Consider the following 15,916-nt stretch of genomic DNA (forward strand, 5'->3'; position numbering starts at 1 on the left):
AGCCGTAACCGTTTACAATATATTCCCTCTATTTCAATGCATAAGACATTTTTCGTGTTTTGTCTTTGACAAAAATTACTTCAAACATATGAAGATTGCTGGTACAAAATTAGCATCATTAGAAAAAACGAGAATTTTTTCGATCGAGAATGTTCTCAACTAAACAAATCTATTAGAAGTACTGCTGCAACTCGATCGTTCCCAGGCAAAAGAGTTGGATTCGTCCTAAATCAAAACGAGGTAAGACTTTGGTGTAGCAACGTTCTTTTAGAAAAATGAAAAAAACTACAAGAAAAGAATATTATATCTGTGTAAAAAAGGAACTATGATCTCTTATAATATATAAGAGAAGGCTGTTTTCTCCATTGTACCATTTATCTTCCCTTAGTAATTTAATATTTTTCCTAAAATTTAATTCATTCTCATTTGTAGCTAGAAATAACAATAAGAGATAATGTATTGTAGCATTTATATTTAGTGTCTTCTGTAGATGACATGGACTGCTAAGAGAAGAGACTTCTAACATGGTACATTCCGTAAAGGAAACCAAAGCGACCGCGATTCCAGCTGCCTCCTGTTGGCGTCGCCAATCTATCCCAAGCATGTGGCCTTCGGGCCATGGAGGAGGGGTGGATCTAGCCCTCGTCAACGGGAGGGATCCGTTTTTCTAGTTTTAGGGTGAATGTTTGGTGGGGCGGCGCTCGGTGGTGCGGCGGCGTCTTCTCCAATAAAGTCTCCCCGGCTTCAACTCCATCTCGGCGACGCCGTTGAGAAGCTTGTGGGAGTGGTGTGGTTCTCGAGGACCTCTTCTGGCTGGGAGATCTTCGGATCGTCATGGAGCTTAATCGATGGTTATTTCTTCTTCCTCGTCTCTGGGACGGATGTGGTCTTCTTGACCCGTTTGACGACTTTCCATCCGCATCGAACAACGTCAAGCCGGCTTAGGGAGGAGTGGTAGCGGCGGCGCGCCATCGACACAGTCTATAGGTTGAAGACGAAGGACATCTCAAGGATTTCGTTGTAATTTTCTTATTGATGTGCTTTGTACCGTTCGATATTTCTCTTAATGCCAAGGTTTTTTTTCAAAAATGTAAATAAAGGAAACCAAAGCAATCGCTCCAGAAAATAACCATCTGATCCCATGCCTGCCTGGCAGGCATTTCCTACCTTCCCAAATTGCGCGGCCAGACAAAACAAAACAGCAAATCTAATCCACTCCAACCCTTCTAGAAGCTTCAGCCTCCTTTGCTCCCCTCCCAACTTCCTCGCCCTTTCCCTACTCCAAACCCTAGCTTCCACTAGCCGCCGCGGCTCCATGGATCGGATCGTCGGCAGCAAGTACAAGCTGGGCCGCAAGATCGGGAGCGGCTCCTTCGGGGAGATCTACCTCGGTTCGACCTCGATCCCCCCACCTTCGATTTCCTTCCTCCAGTGTCTCGATAAACCATGTTCATGGATATCTTACGGGCTTCGTTGACTTCTCTCTGCAGCGACGCACGTCGACACGTACGAGATCGTCGCCGTGAAGATCGTGAGCTCCTCCTCCCCCGCTTGTGCTACATAGGTTTTGTTCAATCCTTTTTGGGATTGTGGCGTCTGGTGCCACTGATTGCCTGGAGATGGAGCCGTTGGGATCCACAGACATGGTCACTTTATTAATCTGCTGATTGCTGTGCGTGTTAGAATGCCAGGATTTTTGGGAGCCATAGGTTTCAACTTGTGTTTCTGTATTGATCGATTATTAGAAACATAGAATCGCTTAATGTGCCTTCCTGGTTAGTTCATTGAGATGATGTTTTGCTGTTCAACTTTTATGGCTTGTGCAAAATATTGCTGCCTTTTTGGGTCACCCTCAGTGGGTTCATCGTTCATGGGTTGATACAGTCATGGTTTTATAGTTTTCTGCAAGATAACATATTCCGGTTTTGAAAAGGCATTTTTGTTTGTGCTAAAGTATCCGCCACAGCAGTGCTACTTGTCCAGCTGTCAGTTAATAGGCCAGCGGTCAGCTGTGTTGCACCTTTTCATTTCATTGGATTATGAGTAGCTGAGGCACATGGTGCTATTTTTTTTTAATTGTGACTATAGCAGTAGCAACTATTTAACACAGCAACCAACAACACATGTATTTTCCATCTGTAAATAGCATATTGGGCTTTATGAGTGTCGAAACAGCTCCAGATCACTATAATACATAGAGTTCAACCAAGCAGCAGGCGCTTGGCAGGCGGCCACTTCCTGCCTTTTATATTTCTTTCCTGGGCCGGATGGACTAATTTCTTCTACTTAGGAGTTAGGACTCATGACTCCACAAGTTCTTCTGCTCTTCATGGACCACCTTCCTGACTGAATCACAGCATTGCGCGGCTTCTCATTGCCTACGCGCTGCCTACACTATTTTTTAGAACAAAAAGAATGCATAACAAGATAATTCAACAAAATCTCTGCATGGCCCATAACTCAGGCTGCTTTTGGGTTATGAACTAGGTTGAATGGCTAGTGGTCTCTCATCCTGTGTTCATGTTTTCTCTCCATTGCACTACCTTGGGGCATAATGCTCGTTTGATTCACCAGAGCACCCTGAAAATATTGGGGCCAGTTTCCTCTTTTCCTTTTTGGATTTGTCCTGAACAGAGAGGTTCTTCATATTTGTTTACTGGAATCAGAGTAGAAACAATGGTGAAAACATTCTATACATTTTAAAGCATGTTTTTTTAGTAAATACCGTTTTTCTTGGTTTTTGTATCCCCACCATTGTTCTGATTTATGCTGCATTCATTAATGTTCAGGAAAACAGTAAAACCAATCACCCCCAATTGCTTTATGAGGCCAAGCTGTATAATGCTCTCCAGGGAGGGAGTATGTCTTCAAACTGTTACTGTTTTTTTTACTGTATGAACTACTGTACCATAAGTTCAAGCAATAATTCTTGGTTCTTGTGGATTCTTGTAGCTGGTATTGCAAACATAAAATGGTGTGGAATTGATGGTGAGGAAAATGTTCTTGTTATTGATTTGCTTGGGCCAAGTCTCGAGGATTTGTTTGTTTATTGCGGCCGGAGATTCTCACTGAAGACAGTTTTGATGTTGGCAGATCAGATGGTAATAGCCAAAAATAATCTTCAGCTATTGTTCATTTGCTAATGATGAATTAGTGAGGCAGTTATGATTGTGTTATAATTCTTCTGCTGATTTCCATTTGTGGAATGATGCTAATGCTTTTACTATGCATCACATAATTAAAAAAACTGTAGCCAAAGGTTAAGTCTAAAATCTGCCTTTTGAAATTGTTCTTGATTAGTACTCTACAACTGTTTTCTGCTTTACCTATAATCCTATATACAGCCTGCAGGACCCTTTCATATTACGTTGTTTGCTTGTTTTATTAGTTTTACTCATTTACCCCTGCAGATAACAAGAATAGAGTTTCTGCACTCCAAGGGGTATTTGCACAGAGATATCAAGCCCGATAACTTCCTTATGGGCCTTGGTCGAAAAGCAAATCAGGTGTGTACACACAGCCACTGACAATTCAGCTGCTATTGGTCTTCATCGTGCTTAATTTGTGATCCAACTCTTAGGTCTACATCATTGACTTTGGACTTGCAAAAAGATACCGTGACTCAACCACCAATCGCCACATACCTTATAGGTGGGCTAATTATTTAAAGCCAAGTACCCTTTGACTATCTTAATTTTGTTTTTGTTGTTTATTTGATCTCCTAATATTTGTGGTATCCCATGCGTTCTCTGATTACTCATAACATACTTACCCCATTTCAGAGAAAATAAAAACTTGACTGGAACAGCTCGCTATGCAAGTTGCAACACTCATCTTGGGATTGGTGAGCAAGAGGACCATACTATTTGTCTTTCTTTTTCTTGTTGTTATTAACCTAGATACATGAATCATATGTATATTATTTTGATTACCAGGCTCATTACTGTGCTTTTTACACTGCAATAAAATAGATGCCTTTTTATTGCTATCTTTTGATGTCTATCACTCAACTTAGTATTGTTACCACGTACCAGAGCAAAGCCGAAGGGATGATTTGGAGTCCATTGGATATGTTCTGTTGTATTTTCTCAGGGGAAGGTAGGACTCTTCTGTATGAAGAAACATATATACTTAGTTTTTTTTTTTTTCTCATTGTGTCGGAATAATAAAGATCCGCAAGTGTATCCATGTTCATTATTGAAAACTATGTGTGGCCAACACTTTCGTCAAGACTCATGTAGCAATGTAGGCCTAAGTATATCTAACCCCTGTATTAGCATCATTATCAATAGGTCAGTTAGCTTTGATCTTGATTACTTTACATTTGATCTCTGTGTGAAGAAATGTAAGTTTGTTAGGAATACCCAGATGACACCTTTACCACCACAAATGATAGAAGGTTAGGTAAATACTTGATGCATAATTACGATAGATAAAATATACGTGGACCTGAATATTATTTCATCTATCAGGTGTCTGTCAATTCGTGAACGAGTCACAGCATTTATTTTGAGAATCGAGTCATAGTATCTCTACACAAATCGCAAGGCAATGATGTAACTTACCAGTTGGATGACGATTCACAAATGTCACGGTCAACATTAGGATCAACATTAATGACAACTTAAGTCTTGATAGCTTGTTTGTAACACCTTGTTGTGGCAGATCAATAAAAGCTATAGAGCATTTTCATTATTAAGACGGATGTGTTGCTGACATCTTTTGTATTAAGTACCACTGCGTAAGACTTGTATCTATTGTCGGTATTACTGTTGTAATCAACAAGCCAGGTCGCTTTGATGTTGATTTGGAGTTTTGGACATACCCTTACATTTGCTCATTGACTTTGTCTTTATATGATCTCTGTGTAATTTTATATATGTTCTGTCCAGTCTTCCTTGGCAGGGTTTGAAAGCTGCTACAAAGAAGCAGAAGTATGACAAAATAAGCGAGAAGAAACTTTCAACACCTATCGAGGTTGTTTAACCCTACATTTTTTATTTTTGCAGAATGTCCTTGCACCTGTTTATGCCATTGTTGGAGAGTGCTCATCCGTTTTCTTGTCACAGGTTTTATGTAAATCACACCCTGTGGAATTTGCGTCTTATTTCCACTATTGCCATTCATTGACATTTGATCAACGGCCAGACTATGGATTTCTGCGACGGCTCTTTAGAGATCTGTCTGACCGTGAAGGTGCATAGCATCAGAGGCACTATTAAATACATCATCTTCATTTTGAATTCTGGCTCAGTTACTTATTGAATATTTGTACAACTGCAGGTTACGCGTTTGACCATGTCTTTGACTGGACATTATTGAAGTGTAAGCAAACCCAGAAGGTGAAGGCTCAACAGGTATGTGATGCTAGTATTTTTTCGGGTGTAACAGTTTTTCACCATCACATAATCATAGAATTGGTTACATTTTTTTTCTTTTAAAATGATGGAATACTGTTGGAAAATAATGCATCTTATACTAGGTTTTGATTCATTTTATGGAATGACAGTAGTATTTTTCCCTTTTACCTTACATTTGGTGAACACTTTTATTGCCTTAGCTAATTTCTCTCTCCAATGACAGCAAGATCCAGGTGTAAGTAGCAGGCAGGCTCCAATTAATATGGACAAGCACCAAGGTAGCAATTTTCTTAGTATCAGTACTATCAGTATTATTTTTCAATACCATTTTCCCCTTGCATCAGTGAGTTATAGTTGATCAAAGCATCCTTAGTATTGGCTGGTTGACTGCCCTACAAGATTCTTCTCGGTTATCTTCATATACTTTTCTGAAATTACTTTCATGATCAGTATGGATTCTCATCTTTAAAATAATTGGAAAACACAGATTTTTGGATGCACATTATGGAGTATGTGCACTTGCAGCTTTTATGTTTGAAAATATATCCATTTGTACAAGGGATAACGAGATCATATAGCAACTATATGTGTACTGTGCATCATAGTGGACATTTTTCACCAAAAATGCAGGTGCACATATGTACTGTGCAGCGTAGTGGATATTTTTCACCAAAAATGCAGGTGCACATATCATGGCACAATGAGTACCTAGTTTTTATGTCCTAGGTCTGTTTATTGACCTGGCAGCATGTGCTCCTGGAAATGTATTGTACTTTCCCTTTAAATACACCTTTTATAGGTTGAGAACTACATTCTCATGGTTGTCGCTTCAAATTGTTTTCAGTCAGTGGTTCACGGGCAGCTGAAGCCTCTGGTCAGCTTGAAGCAGAACAACGCCCGGCAATCAGAATGCAAATAAGATCTAGTGCCGAGAACAGCCGTTCAAATAATCGACATTCTGATAAATTGGTAATGCCCTTATTGATGATGAAAATATCCAGTTTCCATAACTGAATGTTTGATGTCACCTCTGAGTAATTTAACTGCTCATGAAGTTCAGGAATGTGTTCATGGACTCTTACAGCCTTACCCTTTTTTAACCTAATGGGAATATTTACTCTACTACCCAAAATTTAGTGTCTACCTTTTGGTTATAATATTTCTTCTTTTGTTGCTACAGAGGTTGGGTGCTAGCACCGATAATGCATTTCTGCAATCGACATCATCTGGTAATGCTGATGCCCAAAGGAAGAATATATCAATATCGAAAACACAGGGGCTTGTTGACCCCCACAATCATGGAACTAACAATCAAGGGCCTTCAAACCAACTTTAACACTCCAGTTCATGATGGTCTATTTATTAAACCCTTGGTGAGACCACCTTCAGTTCTGTTATGTGCTTTTGCCTTTCATATGTGTAGGGTAGAACAATTATGTTGGTGCCGTGGTTATATTGAAATTTTACTTCTACGTGACCTTTTGTTTTATTGGTTTGTGCAACAAAATATCTCTTACCATATATGTCAGCTCTAATGTTACTTCTAGTAGTCTGTCACTGCTTGCAGGTTGGGTTATATTGATTTTTATAATCACCTGTTAGTGTCCTGTCCACACTGCAGTTAAAGCATCCGAAGATCAAGAGATTAGATAAATAAGTTGAAGTTCAATAACTAGATTGCGGTTTAACAAAGTTGAGGACAAAATCTTTAATCCATAATGAAATAAACTAATAAAGACAAAGTGCTTATTATCAATCAACTAAACCAACGTGGTTATGAGATCAGGCTTACTCCCTCTGTCCTCAAATGAGTGTATGTTTGGACATGTCTTAAGTCAAACTTTATTAACTTTGACCAACTTCCTAGAAAAAGTAGCAGCATTTATGACACTAAATTAATATCGCTAGATTGATCTTGATATGTAGTTCAATAATATAATAATTATTATAATTTGATCTCACATATGTTGCTATTTTTGTGTAAAATTTTAGTCCAATTTGAAAATATTTGACTTCCAAAAAAGGAAACGTACACTTATTGGCGGACCCGAGGGAGTATTAGTGAGTTAACCATCTTCCTCTTCCCTATCTTTGGATAATTCTGTTCCTACTACATCTCTACACTCTTAGGGGTGCATAATGGGAATTCTTTGTGATCACCTTCTCCTGAGCTAGCAAAGGCTTTGCAGGGAAGCCATCTCCTCTCAACTATGACTGAACCGATCTGCCCGGTGACAGGTAACTGGGATGAACCACTGGTGTGACAGACCATGGGGGAAAGCGATGCAGAGGTGCTGTGGATCCCTATCTTCGATGGGCAGGAGGACTTGATTGCTCGACCCCAAAGAGGAATTTTCTCTGTCAAAGAATACTTGCAAAGTTCATGTGGCAAGTTGTTCCGAGGGTGGCACTAGTGGAGGTACAGGGCAGACCAGCGGCTGACTGGAAACTGTTGTGGAAGCGGCCATGCCCAGGTTGTTTCTTATCACTTCATCTGGCATTTGGCACACAAACAGTCCATCTGCTCCGGCTGAACCTCCGCAAACTTTGACATTGACACCATCTGCCTGTTGCACCGCCGACTTGATGAAGAGGTCGCAATCTTTTCCTGTGGTTTAAGGAGGTAAAGCACAGATGGCTGCTGGTGGTGGCTAAACCGTGGATGTCTAGCAGATCATCCTAAGCTTCCATTCTGCGAGCGTGTTGTAGTGCAGGATATCCTGGTAGTTGACTAGCACTGCAGACTCAAAGCATGTTTCTTCTTATTGTGATGGTGAGTTTGCTGAAACGAAACTTCAGCTGGAGACAGGCAAAAGACTGAGATTTCGTGTTTGACATGGAACATGGCAGAATTCTGGAACTGCTTTCACAATATTGCCACATGGCCATTTTGTGGATCTGATTGGTAAGCCACCATCAAGCAACATAAGTTTATACTTGTTGCAATGGATTCTTTTCACGAGTGAATGGTAGACCGGATCGATGGGTTCCACCTGAGCTGAGCCGGGCTTTGTCAAGGTAAACACTGATGGAGTCTTTGACGACGAGCATGGTGGAGAAGTCCTAGCTGCCGGTTGTTGCTGCCTTTAACATGCGAGCGATGCGCTGTGCACTGAAGCTGTGGAGCTCCCTCCTCCCAAAGATAAATCTCAATGCTGGGTGTGCCTCGTGTGATCTTCCTGACAGACATGATAGTCCTGAAGCAGTCGGTCGCATCTTGTTCGTAATGAGTCATCAAGCAATGGTGCTGTTTTCTGGGAAATCATAGCCCAGCTGATTTGAACTTCTACCAGCCACAGAGTTGTCTTTTATATTCGTTTCGTGTACTCACGCTGCCCATCGCATAGTTGCGTCTGGTGCTAGAATGGACCTTGAATTCACTGTCTGGCTAGACTGGTCGCCAAACTTTTGTAACTAGTCCAGTGGCCGGTAATATTGCCGTAACCACCAGTTAATTTGAATTATGTTGGCGGTAACTACTGCTCCGGAAACATCTTCTCTTGGTTGTGTTACCATAGTGCTTATGGACTGGTGGCATCAACATTATCAAGCGAAAGAAAATACATGTGTCGAAACACTATGGATTGTGGTTTTTAAACACAATGGTTGTAATTATGGCTTGGGTCTTGCAAACAAAGGATTTTATACCATGGTTAACCTTGGCTCTACGGCAAACGAGTGATCCATTTGGGACTGCTGTGCTGTGGAACCATGTGCTGGAGAAAATATTTGCTTTGTCGTAACCCTTTGGCAAATTAGTTGGTCAATACAAAGCTGTTTTATGATTTCTATAATAAAGGCTAATAAATAACGCATTTTACCCAAAAACATGTACCGGGAGGGCATCTATTATCATCAAAAGAATTCCTGTCTGAAGGATAATCCTTTTCTCTAGCTGCAGTTTTAAGCATGATGGCTAAGTCTCATGGAACCTGATTGTTTGTTTATTTATTTGCTCTAGCTGTATCATATTCTCAAAGTTGATGTATACTGATTTGGTGATGACACTAGGCTCACTCATGTTTTTTTTCCTTGTGTATTACAGCTCAGTGAATATGTTTCAGCCGAAAATTTGGAGCCAACGTGTAACCTGTCAGGTTTTTAAGGTATCCTCTGTATTGCATGAGGTGATTGCTACCTGAAAACATGGTTGATAAGCTGAGATGAAATCAGCATCAGTTATCATTCAGTGGTGAAGAATTCGCCTTTTCATATTAGTAGTATGTGGATAATACTTGGAAGCTAACGTAGGAATGGCAGTAACCTATTTAGTGTTCTATATGACATTACAATGTGAGACCTCATCTGGGCTCATTGATTCAGGGTTCTTTGCCAGTAACAATACTGGTGCTGTATTCTTTGAAAGAGAGCTTGGTGACTCACTGGAATACCTGTAGCTTTAATTAGGGATCAGCGTCAGTGCGATGATGAAACTTATAATTACTTTAACTTGTAAGTCCACTTGAGTTGTTATTTGACATATCATCATGGTATAAGTTACTGGGGTTGGATTTCTCACCAAATATTTTTCTCACCAGATGCTCTCAATCTGCAAGCAGAAAGCACAGCGTCTTATTCAACTTAGATGGGCTTTAGCATCAAATATGTTTGTGTCAGATCCCAACAAGGATTATGAAGAGTGAGTTGGGAAGATGTGATTGTTTTGTTATCCTGGGCGTGTTTGGATGATTATTGTGACTGGTTCTGTCAATTTGCCTGATTTTGATACAAATGGTTTTGTGTTCATGTGAGAACTGGTGATAAAGATCCTCCTCCATTGTCTTAACCTGGTGCAGATGAAGATAAAGGAGATCACAGAAAGCCTTGCCGGTTTCTGTAATATTTTCAGCCGAGCTAAAATGATATGTACTATTTTGAGCCCTGCTGGGTACTGCCAAGAATTTGTGTTTCACTAGTTTCTCATGGAGTAATTTTTATAGAATCTTCATGTTTTCAGTCATATAGGTAAAAATGAAGTCAGGCTTTGTCTGTATGTCTGCTCATACCATTACGAAGAAAGAGGCCATATGTTTGCTGTATTTATCTGCAGATTTGCGTGTGGTTATAGGACCATCGGAATGTTACTCTTGAGGCGAGGAAATGAGGACAGGTGGCGCACTGCACATTGTTATCATTGACCCTGTTGGTTTCTTTACTAGTAGCTGTGCTGTACATGCGTTACCTCTGCTTCCAGTCCAGTTGATATGAACAACTTTTAACTTTTGCATCCAGAACCTCCCCGTTTTAGATGCATAATAAGCTGTCGTTTCATCCGGGGAAAATTCATTTAACTAGATGAAATGTTGCTGCTTCGAAAGGCATGCATTTCAGCAGACTTTTCAAACTTATGAAATTGTACCAATTGGGTTTTGAACTTGTCCATGGGAACTGCCAACTTTATAACTGTAGTTGGTTCTTGATGACATCCATCTGTTATTATTTAGATAGTACAAAATTCTTTGCAAAGTGGATGTGCTCATGTTTACAGAGGTGGTAAAAAGGAGAAGTCAATGGTCACACAGAACTTGATAATCAACCCTTGTTGCCCGTGGCTACTCCAGTTCTTTGGCAAAGTCTATATTGTCGACAAACACCTGCATAACAAAATGGATCAAGTCTGGATGCTCAGCAAGCAATTTGAAAGAAACAGAACATCTGAAGATGAGAATAAGGGGCGATACCGATTTCCACCCATCAGGGTCCAGGATAGCTGTGATCTTGGTGTTGATCCCCGGCAAGGGGCCGGCCTCCCGAACCACCTGCCCTCCCGACAGCTTCACCACCTCAGCCGTCTTGTAGACATCGTCGGTGCCAATGGCGATCTACAAAAGGGATAGCGGCAGCTCTTGACATCTATTCGGGCTCTTGGGTTTTACTGAATTTGAAAAGCAAAGGAGTCACGTACTTGACCGTACGCGTTGCCCTTGTCATATTCGGTGACGCCGTAGTTGTAGGTCAGCTCCAGAACCGCATTCTTGTCTTCCGGTCCGTACCCCATCATCGCTACCGTGTACTGCACAAGAGCTTGTCCAGCTTAATGTATGCCGTTGTACAAGAATCTGTTAATTAGATGATGCACCCAAAGATTGTTCACCTTGTATTCAGGGTTGTCTCGCTTCCGTAGCAGCTCCATGCCACAAGCCTACAATTCGGCGACAAGAGGAGCCACTGAGATGATGCAACCGACCGAGACAGAAGAAGAAGCCGAGTAAGTGTCATGAGCTGAGCTGCCTACCTTCTCGTAGAAGCTTATGGCTCGATCGAGATCGCCGACCCGGAGCATCACCTGGCACAACGGCTCTGGTGTCCCTGGCCTCTCGAGGATCTCAAACTTGTAGCCGTCGGGGTCCTCGACGAACGCGATGACGGTCTTGCCTCCCTTGACTGGGCCTGGCTCCCTCGTCACCTTGCCTCCCTTTGCCCTTATGAGTTCAACCGTCTTTGACACCTACAGCGATCAACCATCAAAGTTAAAGGCATATTCGTGTAAACATCATCATACTTGTGTGAAATGGATGACGGCAGATGCCTATGAACTGGCCGGAGTCCTACATCATCAGTGGCGATGCCAAAATGACCAAACCCTGCTCCAATATCGTACTTGTCGACCCCGTAGTCTGCAGATGATTTGTCCATAAGCAAAGGGCTACATTCTGAAGAAAAAATGTGCTCCTTATAATTAATATATGTAATGTGAGTAACTGTAGGTGAGCTCGACGACGAACTGAGCTTCCTCGGGGCCGTATCCGAGGAAAGCGTTGGTGTATTTCTCTTCGGGTATGTCGCGCTTCCTCAGCAGCTTCATGCCCAGACATTCCGTGTAGAACCTGCATCAGCCAGGCCCCATCAGAGTATGCTAAGAAAATACAGTGCCGCCGTGGCGGTGTTGCAGAAGAAGATGGTACCGACTTGATCGTTCTGTCGATGTCGCCGACGCGGTAGACGACGTGGAGGAGCCTCCTGTTGTCCTTCTTCGCCCACGCGAACGCCTCCTCTTTGCTGACGAACGAGGTGGCCGCAGCCTGCGCGGCGTCCGCCGATGCCCGGAGCTTCGCCGTGCCGCTCGTGCTCCTGCCGCTAAGCCTGATCGGCTCCGACTGCAGCGCTGTCCCGAGAAGCAAGATATGGAATCAACCGGATGCAATGCAGGAGCTATGCTCGTTCTTTGTCTGGCTGTTCTCGGTTGGCGCGGAGGAAGGGACATCGGTCAGTTTACCTGCACCTGCGGCAGCGGTGGAGAGGAGCAGCGATCTCCGGGGGACAGCGGCGGCCGGGGTGGCGCAGGCGACGGCGCCACGGCCGACGGCCATGTAGAGAGCCCTCATCGTGCCCGGCGTGTTTCGGGTGTGCTTACTCGTGGCCTTTTTTTGGTTGGCGGGGCTTTCTCATGCTATCCTTAACTAGCTAAGTGCCCGCGCGTTGCTGCGTGGAACAGGAGAACGGTGTAAATGTTATGTACTAATATGATAAGAGAAATTGCTCTGGATTTTGAACATTTATTTCTTGCGTCACTGAATTTTGAACAGTCTCTAACGTAACCATGTGAACAATGCATTTTTTGCCTGCAATAAATCAAACTAACCAATCTTTACTTGCGTAGATATTTAATGTACGACCTTACGATTGATTAGAAAACCAACCTCCTGAAGATTACTATAAGCAATTATTAGTATCGCTACATATCAGCATGAATATTTATAGCTTTTACGCACATAAAATGATGTCTACAGGGCTAATAGAAAATGGAAGAAGATCAAATCCCCCTCTTCCAATGTCCTGTTATGCGCAGTATACAACATTTTACTGTCCTGTACTAATGCCGCAGTTAAAAGAAAAAACAAATCAAAGAGAGACGAATCAGCTAGGACCAAGGGAGAGAGCGCGAGAGAAATCAGCCGCCTTCTTTCTCCCACCTCCTGTGCTTGGCGCTTGCTCCAGCTTCCAGCGATGACGGCTGATTGATTCGGGAAATAAGGTCGATGATGGCATGCAAGTTTTAGCGCGCCTCCATCGATTCGATGCACGGCAGCTGGTGCGGGAGAGAAGTTTTGCGGCGCAGCGGCGCGGGGTAGCTACCGGAGCACATGTAGCTGCCTGCGGCCTGGTATGTGGTCCGTGTTGGCTGCTCGGCTAGCGCATGCGTGCCGTGTGACGCGTGACCAGGCGAGCTCCATGATGGATCGCGGAATAGGCGAGCACCGGCCACACCAAGCATTTACCAGCAGACCTTGTAGTGCTGCTATCTGGCGAGGGTGCGGTGCATTGGTTTTCGCCATGGGTATGTCAGACAGATAGGCTGTCGTAGCTTGTGGAATCAAATCCTCGACGCTTTCTTTCTGGAGTCCCATGGCGCCAGCGGCGCGAAACCATTAGCAGCGTCAAAATCAGCGGATTCTGCGTATTCTCCTCCAATTGTGCGAGTTGTACAGGATCGGAAGGGCGGAGCTTGGTGTTGTCGATGCAATCAACCTCGATCATGTGGTGGATTGTCCTCGACAGTCGACACAGCCGTCGGAGCGCTCTTCTTGCCCTCGGCCTCGTCTGATCATCCCGTCGATTTCGTTTCCGTCGTCCGTGGTCGCCACTGTGTTTTCTGGTTGACATCGCATCTAGTTGTTAGTTTGCTGCCTGGCATGTTGGAACTCTCGATTTCGAACTTACGCTTGGATCGATCGGATGTAGGGTAAAGTCCATCGCTCTAGTACTTAAAAACTCAGAAGGGACAGAAGAGAACGACTCGGTTAGGTCGAGATAAACGTTCTGCCAACATATTATAGGAAAGAACGACTTCGGGCCTTGTCACGACTCGTCAGAATTTGTGCATCGTTTTTATACAACGTCGGCCCATTGAGAATTTGTTTTGTCCTGCAACAGATTCTTTTAGTACCACCTCGCCAACATGAAAAGCCAATTTGCAAGCGGGACTTCTACAATCGTTCCCTTTTTGGTTTTCCTGGTTTTCTAGCGCTAATCCGTACTGCTGCTGGTTTTTCGTTAGGTAACATCGACAAGTAGGGGCCAAGATATCACCGGTTTTGTATCGATCAAAGAAAGAACGGATGGTTTTTTTTTTTACGTACGAAAGGTTTTAAAACGTACGGACACCACCGATTGGCGTTTAATAGTAAAGAAGATTCCTGGCTGCTTCCCGTTTGTAACCCTCCAAAATGGAGCCAATGCACTCCCGGGCAGATCTTCTAAAATCTCCCTATGTTTTTGCTAAACTAACTGGTTTCTATTACTCCATCCGATTTTCGATCCAAATTGCTTGATGCTAAAATAAAATTAATGTATCTACAACTAAAATGTGTCTAGATACATTTATATTAGCATTAAGTAATATGAATCAGAGGAAGTATATAATTTTCCCTCGTTTTCTTCAAGCAAACTGTTGAATTTGCAAATTGGGGTGTCAAAGTATGAAAAAACACTGATGACGTCCAAGACCTTTTTTTAGGGAGATAACAAAGTTACATCATTTACCAACTTGCTAAGAATAAATCTAAGGGCTAATAGATCCAATTACAAGAGATACCGGAAATATATGCATTCTTAGCAAGCTAATGAGCTGCTTCATTAGCCTCTGAAAGACCAAGGATACCACCTAAAGGAGTTAATAGGGGCTTTAAAGACTTCTAGGTTTGATCAAGTGTGGAATAAAACCAACGAAAATCTATAAATTAGGGTTTGTCTATGTGCATCAACAACCTATGCTAAGCAAGATAAGCAACAAGGCGATAGCAAGATATAGACCATCAAACACGAAGGCTATCACAAAGTAAAGTGCATAAGATCGGGTTGACGAGTAACCGAGGCACACAAAGATGACACGATGTATCTCGAAGTTCACAACCTTGCGGATGCTACTCTCCGTTGGAGTGGTGTGGAAGCACAATGCACTCTAGATGCCACAATGGCGCACCGTATTCTCCTCAAGCCTTCCCATCAAAAGGGAAATACTTGATCCACTAAGAGACCCTTGAGGGTGGTCACTTAGAGCATCTCCAGTCGTGACGTGGGCATTACCCTTCGGGTAACTGACGTTGCCCTATCCTGTACGGCCCAATAGGAGGCCCACGAAGACACCCGATGGCAAGGTGGGCCACTAGGACGGTGCCGAAGAGGATTCCTTGAAGAACAAGACGAAGAGGAGCCGAACAAGGAAAGTTTAGAGCTAGGTCTTTTGTAAACCTAGACGTACCCGGACAGATCTCTTGAGACCTGGCCTCCTATATAAAGGCCGGGAGAGGGGCTGCCGAGGGACACAATCAATCATAGCAACTTTAGCCACCAGAAGTCTGGAGCTAGGTCGCCGCAGCACTTATCCTCTCGACGAGATCATAGCCGAACCCTTCGGCAACCCATTGTAACCCAATATTTTCATAATCAAGATCAGACAGGCAGGACGTAAGGGTTTTACCTCACCGAGGGCCCCGAACCTGGGTAAATTGCTCTCCCCGCTTGTCTGTGAACCGATGTCTCGTGTCAGCCTACAGGATTCCGTCAACCCTAATCCCCAATCGAAGGGCATTGTCGAGGAGCACCCTCGTCAATTG

General features: G+C 43.0%; 2 protein-coding genes across 3 annotated transcripts; one reads left to right on the plus strand and one right to left on the minus strand.

Moving 5' to 3' along the window:
• Nucleotides 1–1,290: 1,290 nt before the first annotated feature.
• On the plus strand, nt 1,291–10,409 carry LOC124692113 (casein kinase 1-like protein 4). Of its 2 annotated transcripts, XM_047225414.1 has the most exons (17): nt 1,291–1,391; nt 1,491–1,531; nt 2,790–2,859; nt 2,953–3,101; nt 3,411–3,506; nt 3,581–3,651; nt 3,783–3,844; nt 4,035–4,098; nt 4,893–4,977; nt 5,070–5,196; nt 5,284–5,357; nt 5,584–5,638; nt 6,205–6,329; nt 6,541–6,733; nt 7,599–8,265; nt 9,406–9,812; nt 9,899–10,409. In XM_047225414.1, the coding sequence occupies exons 1-14, from the start codon at nt 1,316–1,318 to the stop codon at nt 6,694–6,696; spliced, it is 1,251 nt and encodes a 416-aa protein (XP_047081370.1). In that variant the 5' UTR covers nt 1,291–1,315; the 3' UTR covers nt 6,697–6,733; nt 7,599–8,265; nt 9,406–9,812; nt 9,899–10,409. The 2 variants fall into 2 exon arrangements, with proteins under 2 accessions (XP_047081370.1, XP_047081369.1); XM_047225413.1 differs by lacking the exon at nt 7,599–8,265.
• A 326-nt stretch (nt 10,410–10,735) lies between these two features.
• Nucleotides 10,736–12,715, minus strand: LOC124692114 (lactoylglutathione lyase GLX1-like). The gene is made up of 9 exons (XM_047225415.1): nt 12,577–12,715; nt 12,270–12,465; nt 12,063–12,187; nt 11,913–11,977; nt 11,596–11,808; nt 11,455–11,502; nt 11,266–11,373; nt 11,042–11,182; nt 10,736–10,954 (listed from the first exon to the last, which is right to left on the minus strand). Exons 1-9 carry the CDS (start codon nt 12,683–12,685, stop codon nt 10,913–10,915), a joined length of 1,047 nt encoding a protein of 348 aa, XP_047081371.1. The 5' UTR covers nt 12,686–12,715; the 3' UTR covers nt 10,736–10,912.
• Between the last annotated feature and the right edge of the window lie 3,201 nt (nt 12,716–15,916).

Source organism: Lolium rigidum, chromosome 2 (genome assembly GCF_022539505.1).
Source record: "Lolium rigidum isolate FL_2022 chromosome 2, APGP_CSIRO_Lrig_0.1, whole genome shotgun sequence".
Classification (NCBI taxonomy): Eukaryota; Viridiplantae; Streptophyta; class Magnoliopsida; order Poales; family Poaceae; genus Lolium; species Lolium rigidum.

Bases quoted from the DNA above. Each gene is read 5' to 3' on its own strand.
- LOC124692113 (XM_047225414.1), top strand. From the start codon at position 1,316: ATGGATCGGATCGTCGGCAGCAAGTACAAGCTGGGCCGCAAGATCGGG. The intron at 3,652-3,782 runs GTGGGCTAATTA...ACCCCATTTCAG, and splicing joins AATCGCCACATACCTTATAG to AGAAAATAAAAACTTGACTG. The intron at 4,099-4,892 runs GTAGGACTCTTC...TGTTCTGTCCAG, and splicing joins TTGTATTTTCTCAGGGGAAG to TCTTCCTTGGCAGGGTTTGA.
- LOC124692114 (XM_047225415.1), bottom strand. From the start codon at position 12,685: ATGAGGGCTCTCTACATGGCCGTCGGCCGTGGCGCCGTCGCCTGCGCC. The intron at 11,809-11,912 runs GTAGGACTCCGG...TGATCGCTGTAG, and splicing joins TTGGCATCGCCACTGATGAT to GTGTCAAAGACGGTTGAACT. The intron at 10,955-11,041 runs GTATCGCCCCTT...TTTGTTATGCAG, and splicing joins ACCCTGATGGGTGGAAATCG to GTGTTTGTCGACAATATAGA.